At 57.0% G+C, this 27,653-nt stretch overlaps 2 protein-coding genes across 6 annotated transcripts in view; one reads left to right on the forward strand and one right to left on the reverse strand.

The window, feature by feature from the left end:
* Window positions 1–561: 561 nt before the first annotated feature.
* Window positions 562–26,943, reverse strand: PCDH1 (protocadherin 1). Of its 2 annotated transcripts, XM_020902868.2 has the most exons (6): window positions 26,697–26,943; window positions 17,353–18,215; window positions 12,218–14,413; window positions 6,675–6,894; window positions 5,709–5,747; window positions 4,504–4,592 (listed from the first exon to the last, which is right to left on the reverse strand). In XM_020902868.2, exons 1-5 carry the CDS (start codon window positions 26,734–26,736, stop codon window positions 5,722–5,724), a joined length of 3,345 nt encoding a protein of 1,114 aa, XP_020758527.1. In that variant the 5' UTR covers window positions 26,737–26,943; the 3' UTR covers window positions 4,504–4,592; window positions 5,709–5,721. The 2 variants fall into 2 exon arrangements, with proteins under 2 accessions (XP_020758525.1, XP_020758527.1); XM_020902866.2 differs by lacking the exon at window positions 5,709–5,747 and having other exon boundaries at window positions 562–4,592.
* DELE1 (DAP3 binding cell death enhancer 1) overlaps window positions 24,758–27,653 on the forward strand; it is a 46,909-nt gene continuing 44,013 nt past the window's right edge. For 2 of the 4 annotated variants that reach the window (XM_070465541.1, XM_070465542.1), the window contains exon 1: window positions 24,759–25,126. The gene's annotated coding sequence lies outside the window, so the exon portion shown is untranslated. Of the gene's footprint in view, window positions 25,127–27,653 lie in introns of all 4 variants that reach the window. The other 2 variants (XM_020902869.2, XM_020902870.2) reach the window with 2 other exon arrangements.

A 27,653-nucleotide genomic window follows, 5' to 3' on the forward strand; every position in this document is an offset into this window, starting at 1 on the left:
TGTTTACCAGGGAGCCGGACGGAGGAGACCTGGCCACTCGGCCCGGAAGCGGGGGGCGGGGAGGGGAGCGCATTCGGGGCCAGAGGCTGAGACCTTATCGGGTCCCCATATATAAGACTTCCAACCCTCGTTCCTGAGCATGCGACGGAGCGACAGACAGGTGTCCCCAGCCCCTTCTCCCATCCAGTTCTGTGATTCAAACTCTGCTAAATAAGGGGTAGCGGGAGTGCATACGTGCTCTACGGAAGACGGCAGCATAGCGTAACCCTCCGCAGCGCGGTGAGCCCTCCAGCCTAATGCCTAGCCTACACCTTAACTCCGGTGGGAATGGGTTGCTGGAAGCGGATCGAGCCCAGTGGATGGCTTTGGAGTACGAAGTAGATCTGCCCTGTTTCCGTCCTCTTGTCCCCATTCCTGCGTGCCGCCGATTAATGCCATTATGGATCTCGATCCCTCTTCTCCCATCCACGTCCCCCGACCCCCTCCAAGGTCGCTACCCCAGGTTTAGCCTCCACTTTCCCCGGGACGCCGACCCAAGGGGCTGGAAGAAGCCAAGTGGGGTCCGGTTTTCACACTTTTATTGTAAAGCTCGGGAATAATTACACGGGTCTTTCATTGACAGCTCAGCAAACAAACCGGAAACGAACCGAACCGGAGGGGTAGGGGCGGTGCCTGCGCATGCTCGCGGCGGGGGGCGGGGGGCGGTCAGAGAAAGAGAAAGACAGAGAGACAGAAATCATTACAAATCAACGGGATTGTGCTCGCAGCGCCAGGGACGGGGTGGAGTGGGGGCGGAGCGGGGGCCCTTCCCGGGAGGAGCGAGGCGGTGGGAAGTGGCACGAACCAAGAGAAACACGACCCCAGTGTGGGCACCCGACGCGCCCAAAACCCCCCTCCCTGATCCCCACCCCCCCAACACACGAGAGAGACACGGCCCCCCTCCCCACTCAGATACCCGAGGAGACACAGTCTCCCCCTCCCCACGGGCAGACACACCGCCCGGAAACCCCATGGGCGAGACACAGTCCCCCCTCCCAGAGAAGTCCCACGTGGAGACGCCCCCTAAGAGGCTTTCTCTTGGCTAACAAGCCAACCCAACACCAGGAGACAGCCCCCGCCCCGTCCAGGGAAGAGATGGCTCCAGAGCCTGGGCCCTCAGGAGAGAGAGGTATCCCAGCGCCCCTAGGAGAAAAGACAACTTAGAGCTGCCCAGTCTCATCCCAAGTGCTGCAGGTCAGAGACAGCCCCGGAGGAGAGGTGCGGGGAGGGCCAGAAACATCTCTTCCCAGACATGCTTCAGAGATAGCCCCCTTCCCTGGGAAGAGAGATGGCCCAAGACTGACATGCCTTAAGTACTCCCAGGAACCCTGGGAGGAAAACAGGCTCCCCAGAGAGCCTGGGTAGGGGGGAGACATGCTCCCATGGTCCCCAGAGGGAATACATATCCCCCTAGAGACTCCTAAGGGGAGAGATAGGGTCTAGGGAGCCCCCAGAGGTGAGGGATGCCCCAGAGACTCTCCCCTGGGGATGTGAGACACGCTTCAGGGACCCTAGGAGAGAAGTATGTCCCCGTATACCCTCCCCCTACCAAGAGACATGCTCTGAAGTAGGGGGTGAGGACAGACTAGGTCCCCTCTAGGAAGACACTGACTGGGTCAGGCTGGGTTTGAGCGGGGTCTCCTCTGGCCAAATGTCGCCTATTTGTACATAAAACTGTACGCGACACAAGGCATTGGGGAGGGGCTTCACAGACCTAGGACCAACGGGAGTGGTCCCCGGTGCTGTCACCCACCCCCTGCCCACCTTTGGTTTCACCTCTCCAGTGCCCAGGTGGTGACAGACTCAGAGCCCCGACCCCAGCCAGGGGGCTAGGGGCTCTGCCTTCGCCTGTGGGAAGGGCTCCTCTGTGCTTCTCAGCCCTCCTGGCCACCTGGGCCCCTCTCTTCCTTCTGGCTTCTCCATTGTGCAAAGTGCTCCTCTGCCCTTCCACTTAGTGCTCAGGGCCCTCCAAGACCAGGGCAGGGTGCCCAGGCCACCAGGGGCTTCCAAGGGGAGTCTGCTGACCCCAGGAATGCCTCCTGTCTGGACCACCCTCTCCACCAAGCAAATGGGCCGCATACAATCTTGCCAGAATCTTGAACTCCAGGACCCAGGACAGCCCTCAAAGCCACTGACCCACCAGCTGGGCAGCTCATGTTACCAACTCCACCACTATTGCACCTGCCCCGTTTGTGCAGGGGGAAGGGGCTGTCTCTTTAACCAGCCCCAGCCCACCTCCTGGGCCTCCCCAAGGGAAAGGAGCCTTTGGCCAATCCCTGGACCTGGTTGCTGCCATCCCAGCCCACTCTACCCCCTGCCCTCCATAGAAGGGCTGTGGATGCTGGGGCCACCAGCCTAACAATGTTCTCCTTCCCAGCACTGTCACCCCAAGCCAAGTTAGGGGCAAGGAGCAGAGAATTAGGTGATTCTTCAGCCCCCTGGCTTTCAGGGGTGGAGGTGGGGTCTCTGGGGATACAGGAGTCAAGACCCCAGCAACACAGCTCCCAAAGGCACCAGACAACCCAGCAGCCTGTACCCACCCCTCCCACCCTTGGGCTGACCCCCCCAAGCTTAGACAAAGTCAAGCAAGGGCCATACCCTGAGTCTCCAGCCTCCCAGCCTGGGCCCCTGGGGAGCTGGAGAGGTATGGGCCAAGGCAGTGGGGGTTTCTGGAGGGAAGGGGGACTGAGGCTTTGAGATGGCCACAGTGGGAGACGGAGGCTCTGCAGGATGCCCCTCACACCCTGGCCCCCTGAGGTGAAGAAAAGAATCCCACCTCATCATGGCTGACTGGGCTTCTCTGCCCCCCAATCTCCCCACCCCCATGGGACCCCTGACCCTGGCAAAGGGAAGCCCAACTGGAAGAAGGGGGCCTGGAGCCCAGGGTGCCCTGAGGCGCCCTTTCCACCCCCTGAGATCAAGGCAATGGTGGTTTTACAGGCTGACGGGTCAGTCATGGCAGGGGCTGGGGGTGGGGGGCAGAGAGGGGGCAGGGTGCAGGTACCCCCTATTGGGGGCAGCAACCAGCCACCCCCTGAGCAAACCTTCCTGCTCCCAACTCACCCAACCAGGCCAGAGGCACAGTCATCCCACCCCTGTCCAGCTGCCCCCCACAGCCTCAGGGCCCCTCTGTGATGCTCATCTGGATGTGGGGGCCAGCCTGAGCGGGGATTCCCCCCACCAGGGCACAGCGTAACAGTTCCAAAAAAATAGAGATTTGTATTCTTAAAAAAAATTAAATAAAAGCCCAGCTCTGCTGATAGGCGAATGTTACCCTTACCCCCACCCACCCTTTGTTTCCCTGGCCTGCACCCCCATCCCACCATGGCCCCAGGGGTATTTACAACATGGAACAATAGAGGCCTGGGGTGGGGGGCACTGCGGCAGGGAGGAGGGGGCATAGGGCAGGTCCCCCCCAGAAGGGTCCCCCAAGACAACACAACATCAACAAGAAAAGTTGCAAATCAGGCAGAAATGGGGACATCATTCCAAGGTCCTTATATACAGACACTGCATGACCAGTGGGGAAGGGGGGGCCCCCAGATGGGACCCGGCATGGGCATGTGACAGGCAGGTGGGCCGGCCCAGGAGCAGTACAGGAAGACAAGGCCTCCGCCCCACTCTCACCCCCATCCCCACCCCACCTTTGGTAACAACAGCCCTTCAGGGAGCCCCTGGCGGTTGAATTTCCTCTGGGAATTCCCAGGGAGGGGGGCTCCCCAGTTCAGCCCTGCTGCAGGGCTGGAATGGGGGCATCCTATCCCCGCCCTGGTCGGCCATCCGGGAAACAATGAATTAAAAGTGTGCTACCCGTGCCCTTGACTCCACCATCTGCCCAAAGTAAGGGGGTGCTCCCTGGAAGTCGAGGGAAGGAAGCCTAGTCATCAGAGAGGAGCCCTCTTGGGCATCAGCTGGGAGGAGCCCCATAAAGAGGAAGAGGGGGCTCCCTAGGGTCTGAGGGATGAAGTGAGGGGAGAGGACCTGGACCCTGCAAGGGGGAAGGGCCAGCGTGGTCATGAGGCCAGTACCCCACCCCCCACTCAGGGCCCTGGCCAGGAAGTCCACGCTGGAGGAGTCAGGAGCGGGGACCCTGGAATGGGCCCACCTGGGAGCTGGCCGGCGACTGGGGAAGGGGTGGCCGGCCGGCCAGAAGGGGGCTCACAGGTAGATCTCACGCTTGGCCGTCTGGGCAGATGCCGGTGTGGCCGCGGGTGGGAAGTCCGAGGTCTGGGTCAGGGGGATTTCCTCCAAGGTGGCCGAGTCCTTGCAGGAATCATGGCTACTGTGGGAGAAGGCACTGTAGGGGGGCAGGAGGCGCACGGGGGCCGTTTTGGTGTTCCGGTCTTCCGGGGGGCTGGGGCTGCCGGCGCCCGCAGGCTCCTGCCCTCCTCGGTCCTGGTAAGGCACGAAGGTGGAGAGTTTGAGGGCGCTGCTCTTGGTCCGGCGGCTGGGAGACGACTGGCCTGGCATCCAGCACGTGTCGGAGTGGCCAAACTCGCTGCACTCGCGGGTACAGGTGCCCGTCATGGCGACGTCAGGCAGAGGGCGCAGGTCTGCAGGGAAGAAAGGGGAGGGTCCTCAGGCTGGGCAGCCTCCCAGGGCTCTCTCCATGGCCTCCCAACAGCACCTCCACTCTGCCTTGGAACAAGAGTGCACACCCCTTCCTGCCCACCAAGCTCACAGGCACACACACCCTCCCACCATCCACGGCACGTGCACTCACACACACAGCCTATCCTTAAATAGACACATTCCTTCTTCCACCCTCCAGCTCCCCTCACACACCCACTGTATCTGCCCTCAGACAGGTGCACAAACATACAACCCATCTATGCACTCTGCCATCTACCTCCAGGCAGGCTGACACATGCACATCTACCCTCAGATAGGGATGAGGAAACCCCCATCCTCATTACAAACACAGTCTCTTTCTCCCTCATCCCCTGCTTCCCCACACACACCCATAGCCTTCCCCTCAGGTAGGCATGGATGCACAAATCTACACCAGACATCTCTATCCTCAGACAGAGGTGGGCACGTATCTTCCTTCTGAGCCCCTCAAGCCTCATCATGCCCCCAGCTGTCCTGGAACCCCACCCCAGCACAGCAAGGCCCCACTACAAAGCCAGGGGTTCCCATAGAAGCACACACTCACATAGCCACAAGCACGCTCATGCAGCCCCACCCCACCTTACTCTGGCCCCTACAGCAACCACCACCCCTGGCCTTGCCCCGGCTCCCTGCCCAGAATACCCACGGGAACAGGAGTTGGCCGCCTGACATCAGCAGTAGCCGGTGTGGTTGCTGGGCACCCGGGGTCTCTATGGGAACGGCTGGGCCTGGAGCACTTCCTGTCACAGTTGTCCCCATCCCGCCCTCTCTTGGGGACAGCACCAGGAGGTGACCGCCCCCCCACCCCCGGCCTGGGACATGACTGAGCAGCACCACCTGGGGTGGGGGCTCCCCTGGCACCACCCACCCTGGCTTGGCCTCCTGCCAGTGCCAGGTGAGAAGGGGACAGCTCCATCGTTAACCCTCAGAGCACCCAGGCTCTTCAGCTCAGGGCAGAGTGGGGGACCCAGCATGGCACGGAGCAGAGCACGGGCACTGGGTGGGCAGGGCTGGGTGCTGGGCTGAGTCCCACAGACCCCAGAGCAGCTCCCACATACCTGGCAGTCCGCCTCAGGGCCTGCTCCTGCCAGCCGGCTCTGCGCGGGCACAAAAAGGACGAGACGGGCGTGAGATCGGGTGGGGAGAGAGGACACTCTGAGATCTGGGGCCTGGGAGTCAGACAAGAACCTTGTGCCCGCAGGGTGAGGTGTGTGGAACCTTTCATCTTTTGGGGGGCTTCGGGACTTCGGCCTGAGGGAGGGGGCGAGACCTGAGGACAGCTTCAAGCTGGAGAGTCTGTCTATCCCAAGGGCAAGCTGATTTAGGCTCCCCACCACGGGCCACCACAGATGCCTTCACACACACACGCACTACATCCATACATTCTGACAACACATCCCCCATCTGTCCCCACACTGCTCCCGCCCAGACCTCACTTCTGTCATCACCCTCCAAGCCTCTCCCAGACAAGACTTTCCCCTCCCCAGCCCCACCACCCCTCTCCTCCGCCAAACCATCTCCTGCTCCCCCAGGGGACCATCACACGCTTCTCTGGGCTCCTTAGAGCGTCCAGGGTCCCTTACCTTTCCTCAAGGCCCTCTGACCCTCATTACGTCAAAAGATTGCCTCAAGGTTCCCTCACCACTACCTGAGCCCTCTAGCCCCCATTCTTGGGGTCCCTGTTCCCAGGAAGCAATATAGAGTAGTGCTAAATGCAAAGTCTTTGGAATCAGAGAAGCCTGGGTTTGAATCCTTCCCAGCTTTGTCACTTCCTATATATGACTTTGGGTAAGTGACTCAACCTCTCTGAGCCTCAGTTTTCTCCACTGTAAAGTGGGCACAATAAAGTTCTCATATCAGAGTGGTTATGCAGATTCAATGAATATATCAAGAAGGCACTCTGCACAGTGATTACTGCTGACCACAGAAGAGCTCAAGAGATGGAGGCTGTTTTGTAAGGTCTTGTCACCATTTTCAGGCTTCTACTGATTCCTGGGGTGCCCGACCATGCCAATGCCCCTCACCGTTCTCAGGGTGCTCCATCTCTCCTATGCTGCCATCAGGGGTGGTGCGCTCATAGTGATCCTCAGGCAGAGCCAGGGGACCCAGTCGGGGCCCTGATGATGACTTGCTGGATGGCGTCTCGGACTCCTCCAGGCCACTATCGTAGTAACTATGCTGGGATGGGTCCTGCAACTCCTGGGCCTGGCTGGTGGCAGAGAAGGTGACGCGGCGGTGAGGTAACTGCGGGGAGAGGAAACGTCACTGCTGGCTGGCCAGCCTGCCCTACGGGCCCACCACCACACCAGGCTGCAGCCCCAGCCAAGCCTACCCCCAGAGCTTCTAGTCCTTTAGGCCTCAGCAGCAACCAAGAAGAGGCCCAGCCTCCCAGCACAGCACAGCCCCCCAGAAAGCAGACACCTTCATAGAGGGCTGCCCTTCATTCTAAGACAGCTCCCAGGACAGCCAGGACCACACACGGGAAGTCCCAACACAGCACAGGCCCCAGTGTTATGATAGCCCCCAGGCCAGCAACGATAAGCCTAATCCAGTACAACCACTTGTTAGAGCACAGCTTCCCAGTATTGGCAACAGCCTCTCTTTCATTCCAGACAGCCAACACCAAAATAGCACAATACCAGCCAACTCCCCTAATTCCAGCATAGCCTCTAAACACCAGCAAGCCTCCAGTTTCTAGAACAGTTCCCTGAAAGCAGGACACACTCCTCATTCCAAAACAGCTCAACAGTTCCCTAACTTCCAAATAGCAGCCTCCAGACTCCAGCTCCTCACCTGTCTCATTGCTCCGTAACTTCCTACTGCCTCCATCCAGTGGGGTTGCTAACCGCTGTCTGAGCTTCTGTTCCTCACCCCTGGTCTGCAATGCCCCCTGGTCTGTAGTGCCGTAGGCAGGACTCCCTGCTGAGTCCTCTCCCCTCAGCCCCTGTCCCCACTTGTTCCCCTTGAGAGGCCTGGGAGTGGAAAAAGATGAGAAGGAAAAGGAGCCTGATAACAAACCAGGGCACCTTGGGGGTGGGGTGGCAGAACAATGGAAACTCCCCAGCCCTCCACATCAGGAAACAGGATTAACTGGAGAGGGCAGGGCCCAGGAGGAGACCCGGGCATAGGAGGAGGGGCCGGCATCCATCAGGGATTCAGAAGGCTGGCTTCAGATGGAGACTCCTTCTAGGAAACAGGAAGGAGCTTCTGGGAGGGGCTGCTGGCTTGGTGGAGTCAGGATTTAGACTGGAAGCTGGGGTTGGGGAAGTGCAACAGTGACAGGCTGCTCCTAGCCAGCAGCTCTGTCTGCCTGCCATGGGTTAATGATCATCCCAGGAACCTGGCAACCTCAGCCTGGCACTTGGCACAACCAACCAATCACCCGAACACCCACCTGGGACTGCCACTGGTTCTCCTGCCAACCAGAAATTAGGAGTTGTGGAGGGCGAAGACCAAGGGTCCCTGGAGGCCAGGGGTGGGAGCAGCACATGCCCAGGGCCCTGCTGATGAGTCTCCAGGTTCCCTCTGATCCTCTGACTTTGTGCTGCTTTGTTCTTAAAACTCTCAACAGGAGGTTATCGAGATGGAGGGTGGCCCAGGTTTGCAGACCCACCCTCCTGATACCCTACACAATTTGTGTCCCATTCAAGGCAGCTGGGGTGGGGGAGGGTGTCAGCATGGGGAGCTGCCTTCCTACCTTGCCTCCCACTCCATCTTCAGGCACAGACAACCCTTCTCGAGATCCATGTTGGGATCCAAAACACTGAAAGGTCTGGGTGGTAACAGACAAGATCTCCCAAACTGACCTGATGATAGGTTCCATGAGCTCTGGGAGGCAGAGTAGCCTGGCTATCAAGCGTTTTTTTCTTCACAGTTTTCTTTTTAGACATTAGCCAGCAGCCTTCCCTCCCTGCAGAACCTGTGCCTGATAATCCAAGGCTGCGATCCTGCTTCCTGGGATACACATTACTTGGTCTTTTTCTATGATGCTTTTCTTTAAAATGGAGGATTGGGTCACACTCAATACTAAATATTCCTTATAGTTCTATGACTATCATCAAATCTTAAAAAGTCTAGGGACTTCCCAGCAGTCCATTGGTTAAGATTCTACACTTCTACTTCAGGAGGCACGGGTTCAGTCCCTGGCTGAGGAACTAAGATCCCACATGCTGTGCAGTTTGGCCAATAAATAAATAAGTCTTAAAAGCCTATGTCCAAAATCTGTCTCAAACACCCTAGTCCAGGAGTTCTAGACGCTTGCTGTAAATTTCTAGTTGGTGTCCCCATGGACCCTTCAGATTCAACATGCCTGAAACCAAATTCTTTTTCTTCAATCAGCTTCTGCATGGGCAATGATCTTATCCCCCTTATCCAGACTCAGAAGGATGGTATCTATCTGGAAATCTTGGTAGCTCTCCCTTCACTCCCCACCCCTACCCCATATCCAATTATTCCTTGAGTTCTATGGGTCTTTTCTCAAGAATGTCAGCCTGATCCATCTATCCATCATTCCCTTTGCCACCATCCTTGCCTAGACCTCAGGAGTTCCGTCCTGTACCTTCACCTCCACCAACTTAAATCCACCATACACTCCAGTGAACTTTCTAAAACTCAGTTCATCCAAATTCAAGAGCTTTTGGGGGCTCCCATTTCCTCTTAAGGAACTTCTGACAAGGCATCTATGTTCTCTATAGCCTACAGTCCTCCAATCTCCTGTCTCAGCTCCCCACTCCATCCTCCATTCCGTTCAGAATCCCCTTTCTGCCCTCTCCCTGTCTCCAGCGGTGACACTCACTCCTGCCCCAGGGACTGGCTCAGCCTCCCATCCATCTCCTTCCTGCTCCTCACTTCAGGAAGAGCTGGTTCAAGGTGCACATTCCCCTCTCAGGAGCCCACTCCCATGTCTTCTCATACTACATGCCTCAAAGAAAGGGAGGGGACACCATGGTCAAATAAATTTGGAAAACCCAGAGTTATACAAAGCTTAACAGTTTCTCCCTTCTTGCAGAACTTTGCAGAGCCTTTATTAGGTTAATCTGAACTTAGTCAAAAAGTGCATAATGGAAAATAGCAGACTCTGGCAACCAGATCTCCTGATGATTTGAATTTGACTCCATCGCTACCTAGTTTTCATTTCTGTAAAATGACCTACTCACAAAGAGTTATGAGCGTTGAATGAGCTAATTCACATAAAATGCTTAGCATGGTACGTTGCACCTGGTAAGGACTAAAAAAAAAAAAAAAAAAACGAAAGCGAGTAGTGGCAGAACAAGTTGGGAAAAGCTTTTCTACGTGGCATTCTCACTGGTGAGAATCAACACCAAGATTCTCAACTGCCTCATCTTGTCACTTTTATGTCTTGTAGAAATATGACCATTTTTCCCTCAGGGTCTAGCACAGTGCTGAGCACAGTAGGGATTCAGCCTATGTGTTTTGATGATAACAGCAGTGTCGTGACTTGGTTATGTTCGAATGTGCGGTGTGGCTCCATCCCTGGGTTGGTCTGGAGCCGAGTAAAGGATAATCCCTCAGACTTCGCGAAAGAAAAAGAGATGAAGGAGCTAAAGGAACAGAAGAAAGAGGGAGAGACAGTGGCAGCAAGGAGAGGAACAAGAGAAAGGATGACTGGTCAGGAGCTGCTGGAGGTCACCCTAGAGATGATTATTTGTCCAGGAGAAATGAGATGAAACCAGATTTCACTTCCCCATGCCCCACTCCTCCAAAACCCCCAGGATTTTTACTTTGGGGGTGCCCCAGGGCTTTGGGGAGTTTGTGGACAGAATCAGAATAGAGAGCTGGCGCCGTGGACCTCCTGGGAGTGTCTCAAGCCTCTTCAGTCACCATGGACACAGGTTGCCTCTGGCCTCAGAGATTCCCCCAGGACCTGAGTCCCCTCACTCTGACTTTAGCCTCCTCTTTGGGCACAGCCAGCGACAGGGCAGACCCGGGAGAGCAAGAAGTGAGAGACGGAGAGAGAGAGAGTGAATGAGAGCTAGCAGCTAAGGGTGGCCAGAGCAAGGAGCTGAAAGAAGGGAAGGGAGAGGGCCATATCGGGTGCCTCAGCCTGGGTCAGCAGTGGGGGCGTAGAGCAGGCTGGTCCGCTGAACTGGAGGATTCCCTCCCCTCTCCCTGGGCCCTCCCTCCCATCAGCCCGGGCTGGTGACCCTGGTGGGAAAACAGGGCAAAGCAGGCTAATTGCTGGGTGTTGAGCGGTTTTGGGATGAAGAGGCTGGGAAAGGGACTTGGGAAGATCTTGCCTCTAGGGAAGGTGCCTAGTATAATTAAGAGGTTCTATGCCTTCACCTGAGGCAGCCAGACTGCACTCCACCTACCCCTACCAGTTGCTCTGGTCTGAGCTCTGTTGGGAACTGCTCAACTCCCCTCTGTGCACAGAGGGGAAAGGTCAAGTCTTAGCCAGTGGAGAAAGGTCAGGACTTGGGTGCCTCTCCACCCGCTTTCTTAATGAAGGGCATCATTCCCAAGGAGGCCTCACAAACCTGAGGGGAGGGGGACTTCCCTAGTAGTACAGTGGGCAAGACTCTGTGCTCTCAATGCAAGGGGCCCCGGATTCGACTCCTGGTCAGGGAACTAGATCCCACATGCTACAACTAAGACCTGGCCTAGCCTAAACAAATAAATATTGTTTGTTTTTTTTTTTTTTTTAAAAAAAGCAACCATGAGGAGAGGGATACACTGCTGGACAGCTCCATTTGAAGGGTGCTTCACTCAGACATGGACTCGGTCATTGTCATGGGTTGGGGGGGGAGGTGATCAATTAAGACAGGGTTGGCAGAGAGGTACAGGTCTGGGACATGGGGACGGACAAAGAGCAGGGGTGGGGACATTGAGGCAGGACCTCCAGACAAAGGATTGTTTCCAGTCTCTCTCACTTCTTCTCTCACTTCCAGGAAAATAAGAAACCAAAACTCCAAAAATAGAGAACTTTATTATCAGGGGGAAGTGTTTGGGACTCGGGAAGAGGAATGGGGGGCCCAGCCCAGGAGTCTGGGGTGGGGAAGAGGGTGACACACACTACACGAGAAGGCACAAAAGGGGAGGCCCCCCTCCCTGACAGAATCCCCACCTGGTTACCCACCAGGACCCCAGGTCTCCCTGTTTCCCCTTTAGAGAAGCACCCATGGCTGGTCTCAGACAGAGACCCAGGTTTGAAGGAGACTTATTCTCCATTTCCCTCCTGGCTTCTGCCTCCAAACCCTTCTGCTCCCCTGCCCATCAGCCCCCACCTGTAGGACCCGGCATCTGGCCGTGCCCCAGGATGTAACAAATCACAGGCCTCTCCCAGTGGGGAGGGGCGGTGGGAGGGGGAACACAGAGCGAACCCTCCGTTTTCACTGGGCCCAGCCCTCCAAGCCTGGGTGAGGCAGCAGGGTCATTGCCGGTCCTAGTATTCCCTGACCTTTGGTTCCACCTCCCACCACTGCCTAGGGCTGGTGAGCAGAGCAGGTCCGAGACATCAGCTCCGTCACTCCCACACCTCGGTCCAGATGGCCCCGTGGTAGGGGTGGGGTGGGGGCTGGGGCGTGCAGAGCCTCAAGGGCTGGCCTACCTGCTTGCTGGGGTATTTGGGGGGGTTGGTGCGGTAGCTGTAGTCGGAGTACTGCTCAGAGCCCGTGGACGTCGTGTCCCCGGTGCCCACGAATGTGTTTGCAGGCGGCAGTTCCTGCACCACCTGGTGCTTCTTGGAGGCGGAGGGCGACTGGGGCTGCAACTGGATGGAAGGCAGTGGGGAATTAGAGCGATAGTGGCGACCCAGGTCAGGGCTGCCTGGTGGGTAGTTGAGGGGCAGGTGGATGCGCGGACTGTCCCCGGGGGCGTCGCTCATCAGGTTGAACTTGAGAGACTTCTGCAGGCCGGTCTCATCCTCATCCTCCACCGGTTTCACGGGCTTGGGAGACTTGCTCTTCTTGCCCTTGCTTTTGTTGCCCTTGGAAACTTTGCTGCTGGGCTTGGGGGCGTACAGGTCCTTGGTCTCCTTCTTGCCGGCCTGGTAGCCACTCTTGGCCTCCCGTTGCCGGCAGTAGCGCACTAGCACAGCCAGGGCGATGAGCAAGGCCACGGCCACGACACCAGCCACCACACCAAAGAGGATGTTGCCGCGCTGCTTGGAGCGCTCGTATTCTGGGTCCCCGGCGATGTCGATGTCCAGCGGCGTGTCCAGGCTGTGGCCCAGTAGGGTCTCCAGCAGCGTGCGGTTGGCCAGGGTCTCGTTGACATACAGGTGGACCAGGGCTGTGCCGTAGCGTGGGGGCTTGCCGCGGTCACTGACCTTCACGACTAAGCGGTGCAGCCCATGGTGGCGGCGCTCAATCTCCTTCTCCAGGGTGATGGCACCAGAATGTGACCCAATCTGGAAAAGTCCATAAGGGTTGCCACCAGCGATGCTGTAGGTCAGCTCAGCATTGACACCAGAGTCAATGTCCTCAGCTGTCACCTGGCTGACGGTCTCACCCAGACGGGTCTGGGGGGTCAGCAGCCGGTGGGAGGTGTTGGAAGGGGCAGTGATAAAAGGTGCGTTGTCATTCTCATCCAGCACGTTGATGGTGACACCAACGTAAGCCGAGCGAGGTGGGACACCACCGTCCACAGCTTTCAGTTGGAAGGTATAGGTGCTTTGCTGCTCCCGATCGAAGCTCAGGCTGGAGAGTATGGTGCCCGTGCCGTTCTGGATAACAAAGTCACCGTTGTCCTGCTCCACCGTGAGCTGCACCCGTGCATTCTCCCCCTTGTCCCCATCAATGACAGTCACCATGCCCACCGGACTCAGTGCTGGCATGTTCTCCATCACCGAGAAGTTGTAGCCACTCAACATAAACTTGGGGTCGTTGTCATTGCAGTCCAGCACGCTGACGAGGACAGTGGCTGTGCCCTGGAGGCTGGGGCTGCCCCGGTCGGCTGCCACCACCTTCAACTCATAGCTTTCCCTCTGTTCCCTATCGAGGGATGTCTTCACCCGGATCTCTCCAGTTTCAGGTGAGATGGTGAAGAGGCCCTTGGCAGCTGGCTCAGGCTCCAGAGAGTAAACCAGCTCAGCATTGGAGCCTGAGTCGGCGTCACTGGCAGTGACCTCGGCAACCACTTCACCCGGCTTGTTGTTTTCTGGGAAAGCGACCTCGGTGACACTCTGGGTGAAGACAGGCGCATTGTCATTGACGTCCACCACCTGCACCTTGAGGGAATTGGTGCTGGAGAGCGGCGGGTTGCCAGAGTCCACGGCCACAATCTCGATGGTGTAGTCTTTGACCTTCTCGTAGTCGAGCGGGGTGGTAGTTTGCAGGAAGTACTTCTTCTTGCTGTCGCTTCCCGTCTCACTGGCCTGGCGGAGTTGGAAGGGCACATCGCCTGCTACCACACAGGTGACAGCCGCATTCTCTCCCTCGTCTCTGTCAGATACCTGCACCAGGGCCACAGCTGTCTCTTCTGCCACATCCTCCGAGATGTTAGCCATCCCGTCCTGGTGTGTCACCAGCCCTATGCCACGGATCTCGATGGTGGGCGCATTGTCGTTCATGTCCTTCACAGTCACCACCACCTGGGCTCGGGCACTCTTGGGGTTGGTGCCACGGTCCTTGGCCAGCACCGAGAAACGGAGGGTGCTCAGGTCCTCACGGTCCACGGGGCCCTGCACAGTGATAAGTCCGGTGTTCCTGTCCAGTCGCAGAAGACGTCTCACGACTTCAGGCGCCTGGTGGAAAGTGTAGTCGATCTCTGCGTTGGCACCTTGGTCTGAGTCGTTGGCCTTCACCTACAGGGCAGGGGCGACAAACGAGGGAAACAGGGCTGGGTTAGCTTGGGGATAACAAATTAAGGGACACTAGGGCTGCCTTTCCAGGGAGCACAGCAGACATGACTAATCTAATAAGGCAGCCTTTCCAAAAGCAGCACGTGTGAGCCCTGCCCTTTCCCAGTTCCTGACACTGTAGCTGATATTACTGATCTGTTTCCCTGAAGAGCACAGATAACAGCCCACAAATCCTCGATGGTGCTGCAGGCTTACTACTAGAGATGAGACAGGGCAGAACTGAACTCTACTTATCATTTCTATACTAGTCCACCCAAACGTGGGGATGAGGATCCAACTAGCAACCAGGGTAGCCCTTCCACCCAATTTAACTGGCCTTCAACCCTTCTGAAGAGCTGGGAATGTGTGAGTAGTAGAGATGGTGTGCATGTATGGCATATGTGTATAATAGGCATGCATGAACATACACGTGTTGTGACTGTGTGAGAAGGTATGTGTGTATGTGTGTGTTTGTACATGAATGGAGACCCACATGCCCACCTGGAGGCCACAGGTGAGGGGACTGCTTTTTTTGAAAACAGCCAGATAGGGATGTGGGTCAGAGGGAGCCCGCCAAACCAGGCCACTACTCTTGTCAAACCGGGGAAACCTGTTTCAAGTCTCTTCCCCTCCCAGGTCTGGTGCTGGCTAGGCACCAACTTGAGGAATCCGGCCGAGCCTGCAGCCAAGAAGGAGGGACTGGTGCAGGCCACAGATCCTGCTGGCAGCAGGCTGGGCTCCCAGCATCAGACAATGAACTGTCTGTCCCTCTGCAGTGGGCACGCCCTCCCACGCCGAGGCACACTCGGCCCAAGTCTACACAAACACGGGTGGTGACGGGGCAACAGGAGCCAGGTGGGAATGGCCATGAGGGAGCACTGGTCAGGTAGAAACATGCGATCTGGAGTTAGGTCACAGCCCAACCGAATGTGATGGCAGTATGTGTAGGGAGATGAGCAGGGAGGCCAGATAGGTGCAACGAGGCAGAGTGTCTGGGGAACAGAGCAACAGTCTTATGTTCAAATCCCAGCTCCACTACTTCCCAATAATGTGACCTTGGGTCAATGATTTAACATCCTCAAGCCTCAGTTTACAACAGTGAACCTATTTCACAAGGTTGTGATGAGGATTAAATGGGATGGTATCTGTAAAAATGTCTAACACTGCCTGGCACGTGCCAAGTGCTCCCTAAATACCATGCATCTCTCTTTTTGTTCATCCATTCAGCCATCCATCCATTCACCTCTGAAAATCAGTGCTGACATTCTATGGGCCACTGCTAGTGTCGTTCCTTCCCACCAGGATTTTTTTCTGACAGTAAAGACACGTGGGTCAGGATTCCCAGCTGCTTGATCTCTGCTCACTCCTCTAACAGTTTCTCTTGGCCCCTCCATCCCCTCAGTCTGTCACTGACTTTTCATTATGATTCCCACTGTCTGTCTCCCTGTCTCGAGCTTGGTCACCCACCTCCTTATCCGCTTTTCTTGCCAGCTTACCTCTCTGACTCGACTTCTGTCTCTCCCTCCCATCTTGCTCAGTTCTTCTGCCTCTTTCCCACTGCTGGTTCTCTCCTATCCTCTCTTTTCTGCTCTATGTACCTGTAGCCTCATCTCTGCCCCATTCTCCTGCTTCATCCCACTTCTCAACTCTTAAACCCATGAGCTCTGAAGTCAAACTATTGGATGTGGCCGAGGTGGGATCTGAACACATCAGATGGGTGATATGAGGAAAGTTTCCTAATCTCTGTGGGCTCAGTTTCCCATCTGTAAAATGGGATAATGCTTACTTTGTACTGTGGGGATTAAATGATATAATACACAGAATGTATTCAGAACAGTGCCCAGCACTTAGGCTATTATTAGTCAGCATCCCCGGCTGTTTGTCTCCCTTCTCTCTCTCAGTCTGTCTTCCACAGGTTCCAGTCCACCAGCCACTAAATAAAGGTCCAAACTCCCCCTGTGCCCTGCTTCAGTTTGGGGATGTAGAAGGAATGGTTTCCCAGGACAGCTAACGGTGAGCCCTCCTCAGCTCCCTCACATCAAAGACAGGCAACTTCAGCCCATGGGGAAGGAGAAAGGCTCTGGGGCTGGCAGGAGGCCAGGGCTGAGATGACAGCGCGAGATACACCCACCTGTCTACAGGGACGCTTTCTCGGCTCCCTCCCGGGCCCTGGCCCCACCAAGCTGGCCAGCCCCTGGGGCAGTTCCCACGGAAAGGGGTGCTGAGAACTGCAACAGAGGCCACCAACCCCCCCACTGTGCCCAGCACCCCATACCCACGGGTGCCCGGTGCCTAGGGGAGGAGATGGATATATAGACATCTGAGCACAGTTTTCTAGAATCTTTTTTTTTTTTTTAGTTTTCTAGAATTCTGAGGACTCACCTGGCAAAAATGATTTCATTTGACTGCCAGGGATGGGCAAAGTTGGGAAAGTCTCATCTGGCTAACGGGCCCCGGGTTGGGAAGATATTCTCATCTCTGGAGAGAATCTACTTGGACAAAAGGCGATTCATGTGTTCAGCTCGCTTTGCTGGGGAGGAGAATGTCATTTGACTTGGATGGGGGTTTTACTTTGCAGAGGTTTCTCCAGCTTGACTCTGCCTCAGGGATGGGGGATCACTGTTCTTATGCTGTGTCACTGGCACGTAAATAGCTTGACAGAGGAAAGTCACTCCCCTGCTGGAGTGTGGTAGGAAAGTCTCACCAAGCAGGGGCTGGGAAAAGAGATCTCACTGCAGCATCTTGACTGTTTTGCCCTTAAGTGAAGGGAATTCTCACGAGGTTGGGGTGGGCTCCCGTTTCTATATGGAAGTCACCCACAGGGTAAAGCAGGGAAGACATAGGGTAGAGTAGACCCAGGGTAGAGTGGGTCACCCTGACAGTTAGATGGAGGGGCCTCTCACCTGGATGACTGAGTGGCCTATGGGGCTGTTCTCAGACAGCTCAGCCTCGTAGGATGGCCGCTCGAACTTGGGGGCATTGTCATTGGTGTCGAGCACAGTGACCCGAAGCAGGGCGCTGCTGGCACGTGGGGGGTTGCCACCATCCTGCACCTTGATGGTGAGGTCGTAAGAGTCCAGGCGTTCCCGGTCCAGGTTGCCCATCACGATGAGCTGCGGCTGCTTCCCCTCCTGGTCCTCTGCCACCTGCAGCCCAAATAGCTCCTGGGCCTCGGGCCCCACCTGCAGCTCATATGACGCCACGCCGTTGGGGCCAGCATCTCGGTCCGAAGCCACCGGGATGGAGAAGAGTGAGCCGATGTTGGTGTTCTCGGGGATGGGCAGTGTGATGACTGGCGAGGCGAAGTTGGGCGTGTTGTCATTGATGTCCTGAACCTCTATCTGGCCCTCCAGCAGCCGGGGGCTGCCATTCTGCACAAGGTCCGTGATAGACACCTCAAACTCCAGGATGCAGGGCTCACCAGGGAGCTGGTTCTGGCATTCACGGAGCCCCTCACGGTCGATAGAGGTCTCGGTGGTAAAGATGTCACCCGTCTTGCCATCCACCCGCAAGTACGGGGCGCCTACCTCTAGTTTGTACAGGTGGCCCACGTCGGGAAAACCGTAGTCGGCGGCGAGGCTCCCGATGAGGGTATTGGGTGGCTGTTCCTCAGCCACCTTGTACACCACCCGAGTGGCATGGCCTGGGGACGGAGCCAGCAGCAGCAGCAGTGCTAGCAGCAGGGTGGGCAGCAGCAGACGTCGCTCCCCGGGGCCTGGGCTGTGCCTCAGGGGCCCCATTGGGGCAGGCTCCAGAATCAGAAGGGCTGTAAAGGGGAGAGACAGAACAGAGTGGTCAGCTGGGAGGAGAGCCCAGGCCCTGAGAGCTGCCCAGAGCCACCCCCCACCCCCCCCTCTCTCCCACCTACACACTGATCTCCAGGAGAGAGCTCTGCCCCGGTACAGAGTACCGATTCCAGGACCCAGAACCCGGAGTCTCACCCACAGCCCAGTGCAGCAGCAGTGTCTGCTCCAGCTGGAGGAGCCGGTAGGCGCCGGAACAGGTCTAGAGCAGTTCCCGCCCCTGGAACGCCCGGACCCGCCTGACACTCCCTCCCTCCCTGCTCTCTGCTCTGCCCAACACCTCCTTCTCACCAGCATCCTGCCTTAGTCACCCATGCTAATTACCCTGATACTGAGATAGGGAGAGACAGCAAGTGCAAGGGCGAGACCTGGAGCCCCCCACCCCGAGTCATGAACACAGTAGGAGAGAAACGCAGGAACCCTCACATTCCCCAGACCCCGATCATCAGCACCGCCCACGCTGAGGGCCGCTCAAGTTGGCTGCAGGCAGAAGGGATGACGTCACGTTCCTATCCTTCTGAGATGCCAAGTCAGTGTGCGCATGTGAGGTAGGACATCTCAAATCCCCTTCTTCTGACACTAATCACCCTGCTAACCAGGGTGCCCACCCCTACAAAGGGCCAGCTTGAACAGGGCCCCAACCAAGGCTTGAAAACAAGGTTGAGGAATAGGAGTTCTCCCTCCCTGACCTCCTTGCAAATGCACATGTCCCTGAGCATGGACACCTGTGTGTACACACACAGTTCCTCCACCCTCTCCACAGAGGGTTGGGGAGGAGAAACATGGGCAGGTACGTGGAAGATAGCAGACGTCAATACTGGGGTCAGGGCAGTGGTCAGAGCTGACGAGCCCTGGAACTGGCATTGGGAGCTGCCCTGGCCTGTCCTTAAAAACTAGGAGTCCAGCAGGTCTAACTGGGATAGGGCTGCCGATGACACGAGCAGCCTTGCCCAGACCACTTCCCACATGTCTGTTCAGTCTCCCAGTGTGCATCTGGCCCCTACCTCATACCTGGCCGCTCCCGGCCTTAACTGGTCCAGCCCCATCTCACACCTGTCTCTCCCTGCCCACCCCCAAATCCTTCCGGTGAGAGGCCCGTATGCCCCAGCCAACCACAAGCTGCACTGCAGTCACGACAGCAGCTTGCTTCTTCTGCTGGTCTCCTCAGCTTTGAGCTGTGTGTCAGCAGACTCCAGCTCAGTACCAGTCTTGACTACCTCCTCTTCTCCAGCACCACCACACCACAATCAGCCCCACTATTCAAATCCAAAGTCTTTGGCCCAGCATCTTCAACAGAGGCTCAGGCTGGATCTCCTGTCCCCAGGTCCTTGACTGCCCTAGAAATAGGTGCCCTGCACCTGGAAATCCTACCCAGGCCCTGTCACAGGCCACACCCACCCCACTGAACGCAGCTGGTCGCCCAGGAAGCCTTCCCAGGCCTCTTCAGCCCACAGTGACCTCTCCTTCCTCCAACTCACAGCCACTTATTGTGTGTACCAATCCCTCAGCAATGAATCACCGTGCAGCCGGGGACACCGCCCGCCCGTGTTATTCAGTCCCCATATTGTGCACCTAGTCCTGTGTTCTCCACCTCCCCAAGCATCCTGAGGGAAGGGACAGGGCTCCCTGCACTCATCCCCCAGCCCCCACCTGTGCCCCTTCCCAGAGCTGGGCTCACTGCAGTGCTCATTCATGCTTTCAGGGAACATTTATAGGGTACTTAAAATGTTCCAGGCTTTATCCTGGGCAGTGGAACACAGCAGTGAATAAGACAGATGCAATCTGTCATTGTGGAGCTGACAGTTCTAACTCATGACTGTTTGTCACTTTTGTTGGGTTGTACCCATTTGACAGGTGTAGGGCAGTAGGATGGAGAAGAGAAGGGACTGTGACATCAGGCAGTCTGAGGCAAACCCCAGCTGCCCACTTCCTGACCATGTGAGCTGGAGCAGTTGATTTAGAGCCTCAGTTTCCTTGTCAGTAAAATGGGAATAACACTACCTCTTTCCTAGGGAGTTTGAGATCATGTGGGCTGAATGCCTAGCATATGGGCACTCAACAAATGCTCCCTCAAAGCTCTTACAGTTGTAGTTAGGTAGCCGTTTGGGGAATAATTTGTGAATTGTCTGTCTTTCTGTGAGCAGAAACTAAGAGAGCTGCTGCTTTGTTCACTCATATATCCATCCTGAGGGCCTCGCCCTGGACCCTGCACACAGTTGCCGCTGCTGTTGTTTAGTCCAACTCTTTTGCATCCCCATGGACTGTAGCCCTCCAGGTTCCTCTGTCCATGGCATTTCCCAAGCAAGAATACCGGAGTGGGTTGCCATTTCCTTCTTCAGGGGATCTTCCCGACCCAGGGATTGAACCTGGGTCTCCTGCGTTGGCAGGTGGATTCCTTACCACTGAGCCACCAGGGAAGCCCCTGCACAGTACAGTGGGGACTCAGTAACGGCTCGTGAATGACTGTGATTATTGTAGCTAACCGATCCTGGAACTTTATGTGTGTGCACTGCTTGTCCTCACCCAGTTTCTCTACTTCACTGAGAACTCCCCGGGCTCTGATCTAACCCTTCTTGTGTAGGTTAGATCTCAGCAAATGGTCATTGACTGCAGATTCCTTACACAAGCACAGCCCCTCCCTGGTCATTTCTCCCACTAATAGGCTCAACGCATGTGAGGCTGTTATCAGATGGGTAGTGTGTGTTTGTTCCCAGCTGCAATCTTAATCTCTTTAAAGGAGAGAGGAATTTGTCTGATGCTCTATTTGGATCCATCCTTCAGCCATTTCCCCTCTCCACATGGACCTGGCACTGGGCTCATCTTACCATCAAGCCCAAACCCAAACCCACCTATCTCCAAAGAACCTTACTCCCTCTGGGCACCTTATTCTGCCCTCCCTTGCACAGCACACACACAATATGGGATCACTGTGAGCACCAACTCCGTGCATAAGTCTTGGCTGGGTGGGACTTAAACCTGACAAAGAGAAGAAATAAAGCAGTGACCGCCTGCCTCCACTCACTCTCTCCAGATCAACAATTTGTAACCTTTTGGGGTCACATCCCCCTTAGTGAATTTTATGAAACTACATGGCAGATTTTTCCAAGAAAAACAAATGTTCCAAATTTTGGCTACAACTTCAGAGGTCCGTGGTCTGGCAGCGTCAGGGTGACTTTGATTTGTAGCTGCTCTAAGAGCTACAGATTAAGCACCAATCTTGGGGGCTTCCTTCCCCATCTCAGGTCACAACCAGGGGCTCTGACCTCTTAGGCCTCCCAGGCAGCACAAACATAGCAAGTCTGCGACACATTCTCCCCACCTCCCGCCTGACTCCTAATACTCATACACATTCTCTCACTCACGCTGTCACCCTTGCTCAGTCGCTCAGTTGTGTCCGACTCTTTGTGACCCCATGGACTATAGCCCACCAGGCTCCTCTGTCCATGGAATTTTTCAAGCAAGAACACTGGAGCCAGTTGCCATTTCCTTCTCCGGGGAATCTTCCCTACCCAGGGATCAAACCCAAGTCTCTTTCATCTCCTGCACTGGCAGGCAGATTCTGTACCACTGAGCCACCAGGGAAGCCCCGCTGTCATCCTTAGGAGTCAGGGAAGGATTGTGGCATCTAACTTCTGATTGGGAGGAACACAAAAGGAATATCCAAGGCAAGGACGGTTGGGGGCAGGGGGAGTTTCCAGGGGTTGGGAGAGGGTTGCCCAGAGTAGAATCAAGAGCTGAAGAAGGTTAGGCTCTTTAAGTACCTGAAGAGTCCCTTTAAAATGAGTACTATCTGGCCCCACCCTTAGGAATTCTGATTCTGGAAGAGGGAGGAAACCCCCAGGCAGCAAAGTGGAGGCAGCAAGGGTCTGGAACCTTCTGGGAGCAATCTTGAGGTACTCTAGGTCTTTGGAATTAAGAATGAAGTATAATTTCTGTCATCATCACCTTTACCACCATTATCTCTAACACTCCCAGAGATTCTACTACATTTACATCCATTTCCCATTTAATCCTCCCAACCCTCTGAAATGGGTCCCGTTTATTATTACATGGCTTCCCATAGTACAGATGATAAAACTGAGGCTCAGAAAGAATAACTGCCTTAGGTCATAGAAATAGTAAGCTGAAAAGTTAAAGTGAAGTTGCCCAGTCATGTCTGACTCTTTGCGACCCCATGGACTGTAGCCTACCAGGCTCATCCATCCATGGAATTTTCCAGCCAAGAGTACTAGAGTGGGTTGCCATTTCCTTCTCCAGGGGATCTTCCCAACCTAGGGATTGAACCTGGGTCATCAGCATTGCAGGCAGACTCTTTACCAACTGAGCCACCAGGGGAGCCTCTAGTAAGCTGAAGAGTTGGGATTTGAGACATATGAATGCTTCCCCACATGAGTTGAGAAAAGGCTGGATGGGGGAAGAGAAATCAACAGAAATCACTGGTTGCTATGTACACACACACACACACACAATCCCTGGGCTGCCAAACCTGCAGGGCAAGGAGTGAAAGAGAAAGAGGGTCTAGGGTTCAAGGATGGAAGGACGCCAGGCCTCCCTGGATGCAGGGAGAGAGAACAGAACAGCCAGGAGTGGCAGTGAGGCAGCCCCTCCTACTCCTGCTCCCACCATCCCTGAACTTTGTCCTGGTGGTTGGTTACAGGGAGTCATTAGTCCCAGACGGCGGCCTCTGAAGCCATTAGTGCCTTATCTGCCCTTGCCCAGGCACTGGCAGCCTTCCCGGCAGAGGTGTCCCCACCTCCACCTAGCGACACTGGGCACCCAGGACCCTGAGCAGTCAGAGCCTCAGGAGGTTCAGTGACTCATTCTTCTCAGGCTCCACGAGCACAGTGAGGTGGGAGAGCACAGAGTCCGGGAAGGCCAAGGAAAACGCCATCTGTGTCAACATCTGGGCTGGAAGAGGATGGCTGTGAGGGTCACCTGGAACCTTCATTGCCAGCCCACCCCGGGGACCAGGGGCCATTTCCTCCTGAATGCTGTGGCCAGAGAGGAAACACACAGGGGCAGATGTCACAGCCCCAGAGGCCAGGTCAGCTGTGACCCCCACCCCTGCACTGTATCAAACAGCCACCACCACGGAGGGCACAAATCACCGAGGGACACAGCAAACATCTGGGAGAGGAGGGTAAGCAAGCTGGTCTGTGTGGGGTGGAGCTGTTCAGAGGCTTCCCACAGTGAATAAGTGCACAGCCCTCAGCTCCTCTCCCTTCTCTTTCACAACCTTCTATTAGCCTCTGTGGGGTTTCCAGGCACCTGCATTCTTGAGTCAGATTGTCAGAGTTCAAGCCCTTGTTCCACCGCTTGCTAGCTGTGTGACCTTGGCCAAGTGACTTTACCTCTCTGAAGATATTTCTATATTGTGGAATGGAAATAATCCTGCCTCTTGAAATTATTTGGGAGGATTAAATGGGAGCTGATACATTAAGGTCTATTGTAAAGGAGAGATATCTTTCTCTCTAAATGGAGCATTTCATGTCCAGCATCAGGCACACAGTCGGTGCTCAGTGGTTTCATAAATCAGTGAACAAATCCCTTGCCAGCTAGGAAGACCTATGAAGGCAAGGATAGTTGTGTATCTTACTACCGTATTGCATCCTCATCACCCACCATGGGCCTTGGCAGACAGTAGGAGCTCAATACTTGGTTGAAAGAATCTCTGCAGCACCAACTATCCTCTCTCATGGTAGGGGTAGCCCTCACCCCATATGAGGATCTCCTCCTTCCCCATCTCCTCTCCCCAGCCCTGACTCCTGCTCAGCTCCTCCCTCCATCCTCCCAGACCCTCTCCTGACCCTTCCACCCACACTCCGCAGCAGTTAGCTCACCATCTCTACCTAGCCCAGGTCCCCTGACCAAGTAGCCACAGCAGCAGACTCTCTGCCAGCAAGATGCCCCTTTCCAGCTGAAATCCCTTTTGGGGGTGGGGATTGGGTGGGAGGGAAGGGGAGAAACTAAATGCAGCCAGAACTGAAACCAGACCTGCTCCCCTGCCACCCTGCCCCGGCAGTCTCTGGAGGCCCTTCTCATCCCTCTCTCCTCGATCCACTCCATGGGTCTAGTTATAATTACAGATCTCAATCCTCCGAGACCCCCAAGTCAAGAAAGTAACACTTGCTCCACCCCTGGCCCCCACACACCTAGACCTCTGACTGTCACAAACACCTTCTGGGCGCCCTCTTTCCAGGCAGCTACCAAGGGTTGGCTCAAAGCAGGTAGTGGAAGGCCCTCGGCATCTTCCGGCACGACGTCCTGGACTCAGCCGGACAGGCCGGGGCGGGCAGACCCCAGCCTACACCGCTGCGGTCCGCGGGCGCTCGTGGCACACACCCTGCGCTCGGGGCATCTCCTCCCAGAGGACACTGGAGAGAGTGTCGGGGGTGGGACGGCGGCAGTTCCTCCAGCATCCTCCGGCTCGCCCAGCCCCACCCCACCCCCACCCTCACCCCCGCGGCGCCGGGCCTCCCCGAGCTCGAGGCGAGGCGCGAGTGCGGCGCCGGGAGAATGCGCCTCACCAGCCGGCCCCCGGCGCCCCCTGCCCCAGGGGCCGCCGCGGGGAATCCCTCCTCCTCCGCACTCCGGGTCTCAGCCTAGGGACCCTTACAAGCCGACGTCGCCGAGAGCCGCGCCGCGGGCGCCGGGAGGGGGCTGGGAGGGAGCCGGCGCCGGAATCACAAAGCGGCGAGCCCGGCCCGGAGGAGAATTTCTCGTAAAACCGAGCCTCTCGCGGACGGCAAAAAAGGGGGCTTTACCCTACTCTCAATCATGAAAGACCTCAGAGTCGCCCCGAATATTTCCTGCTAGAAGGAATGGTCGCCGGCCACTGCTGAGAAATAGAGGCCAGAAGTCTGGGCTCCCGAGGGTAGGTGGGGGGGGGAGTGCGAGTCCTTGTCGCCTGCCAATTCTGCTCCTGCGCGTGCCGCGCGTGCCCTCCTGGTCCCAGGGCCTCGCCCGCGCACACGACTCTGGCCTGCAGCCGGGACCTGGCGGAGGGGACGCCCAGGTGTGAGGGACACAGGTGTGTGGGACCCAGGTGTGCTGGGGACCCAGGTGGTTCGGAGAACGCAACTGAATGGTCCGAAGAGGGTCGCAAACACTGCCCAAGGTTGGCACCCTTTGCGAAAGGGCCTAGTGCTCCGGAGCTTCGGGGAGGCGGGGTGGCGCGGCCTGCCAGGTCCAGCTTGTTCCGGGAATACCCGGCCGGCCGGCCGGGGAGTGGGGGTGGGGGAGGCGCCGGCGGGGAAGCAGGTCCGGCCAGCCCGCCCCTAGGGTTCCCGCCGGGCCGATATTTACACTGCCTGTATCGGATAAGGGGAAGGGGCGCTAGGGGCCTTCCCGGCGGCGCGGCGGCTTCCCAGGACGGAATCTGGCCTCTGAGGGAGAGGGACAGAGCGCGTGTGTTTGTGTATATACCCCGCAAGGTGTAATGTGATATTGATGGTGGAAGGTGTGTGTGAAATCCAGTATTAAGATGCGGGAAGCAATAGACTCTGTGTTTGTGACCGTGAAGCCCTGTTGTGGGTGCCACTTGCTGTGTTAGGGTGTGTGCCTTCAAGGCGTGTGCGGAAACACTGGGTTCTGTGTTTATGGGTGCAATCGAGGGGTGCAAGCAAGACGTGTTGTGTACCTATGTTCTGGCCAAGGAGTGTAACATAATTTATGTTAGGGTGTGTTCCTTAAAGGAATATGTGTGTGAGGCTGGATTTTGAGTGTTCATCTGGCGAACTGTGGCCGTGACACTCCTGTTTTAGGGCACGAGATTGCGTTTGTGTGTCCAAGTCGCCGAATGTCACACCCGGCTATGTTCTGTTGCTTTGTAGGACCACGGGTTGTGTGTCCGTGCTGCTGAGCGTGCAGGCGCTGAAGCGGATTCTCAGCTAGTGACGGTGCCCCAGCGGGCGCTGCTGTGCGGGAGGTATGCCTGTGTGCACATATGTATGTGTGTACATATGTCCGTGGTTTGGCCCTCTGGGTGCCCGCGGGGAGCTGGGCGCGCCTAAGTGATCCGAGCTGGTCGCCCAACAAGTGTGTGTGTGCTTGTGGATGAGGGTCCTTGCTTGCTACATCCTCGGGGAGTGCCCCCCGCAACTGGGGGCTGCGCACTTGCCCCAAACCATCTCCATGTCTCGCGCTCCCGGAGCCCCCTTATCCCCGCAGCTCCAAGCGCACCGGGGTGCAGGGCGCCTAGGCTGGGGTCCAGTCCAGCACACCCTCTCCTCGCTCAGCTTCTTGCGGCGGACCTTGGAGGCCAGGGTGCCCCGGCCGCAACCCCCACTATGAGCTCCCAAACGCCCCCACTTCAACCCCGGCACGCGGAGCACCGACTGGGCCCCCGTGGCCTCGCTCGGCCGAGCGCCCCTCCCTCGGCTCCCGCCGGCCATGGCCGCTCACGGGCGGGAGCCACCGCCGCCTCCACCACCACCGATCCTTACCCGACTCTGGGCAGCGCCGGCCGCGGGCCCTGCAGTCCATGAGCCGCCACCGGCCCCGGCCCGGGGCTGCGACTCGGCACGGCTCGGGCTGGCGCTGCGGTTCAGGCTCGGCTCCGGCTGGCTTTGCGCGCAGCAGCCCCGGCGGCTTCGCGTCCGCGCCGCGCTCCCGCTCCCGGAGTGTGTGAGGCGGCGGCGGCGGCGGCGGCGGTGGCGGCGGCGGAGCCAGCAGCGAGCGGAGCGCACAGCCGGGCCCGCCCCCTCCCTCCCCCTCCCTCCTGGCCCTCCCGCCCGCCTCCCGCCCGCCTCCCAGTCCCCCTCCCCCAGCTCCGTGGCCGGGAGGTGGAGCTCGGGACGGCTCTGGTTCTGCTGGGAGGGGACCCCCGCACCGCTCCGCAAAGCCGGGACCCCTTTTGCTATCTCCTCGCTCCCCGAGGCCCGTATACGCAGATTGTCCCCCTCCCAGGCTCTTCAGTTTACACTTATTCCACCCGTGCCCCCATCTGGAACCCCTCCCGAATTCCTTTCCCAACCTCATTCAAACACCTGTCCTTTACTCTGCCCCCCTGGGAAGTCGAGCCACGGGAAATGTCTCCCGATGCCTTCTCTGGGCATCTGCTCCTCCAGATCCACCTTCTTCCTGCCCAGACCCCCAGAGCACCCCGAGTGGCCCTCCCTTCCCACTGCGCTCTGGGGAAGTCCACCCCTCCCCCTCTGGCCGAAGCCGCAGAGCGGTCAGCGTCGGTGGCCGCAGCAAGTCTTGGGGGTGGGGCTACGGAGGGGCCGTGGAGGGGGGAGGGTAATGGGACCCGGAGGCTCCGCTAGAATGAGGACTGGGGAAATATACAAGTGTGAGGATGAGGTGACGCGCCTAAGCTCGGGCTGTTAAGAGGGTCCCCCAATCACCTGTCCTCTGGGCGGCATGGAGCTGTGGCCCCAACACCTTTACCGGTGACAAAC

Source organism: Odocoileus virginianus, chromosome 3 (assembly GCF_023699985.2).
Source record: "Odocoileus virginianus isolate 20LAN1187 ecotype Illinois chromosome 3, Ovbor_1.2, whole genome shotgun sequence".
Taxonomy (NCBI): Eukaryota; Metazoa; Chordata; class Mammalia; order Artiodactyla; family Cervidae; genus Odocoileus; species Odocoileus virginianus.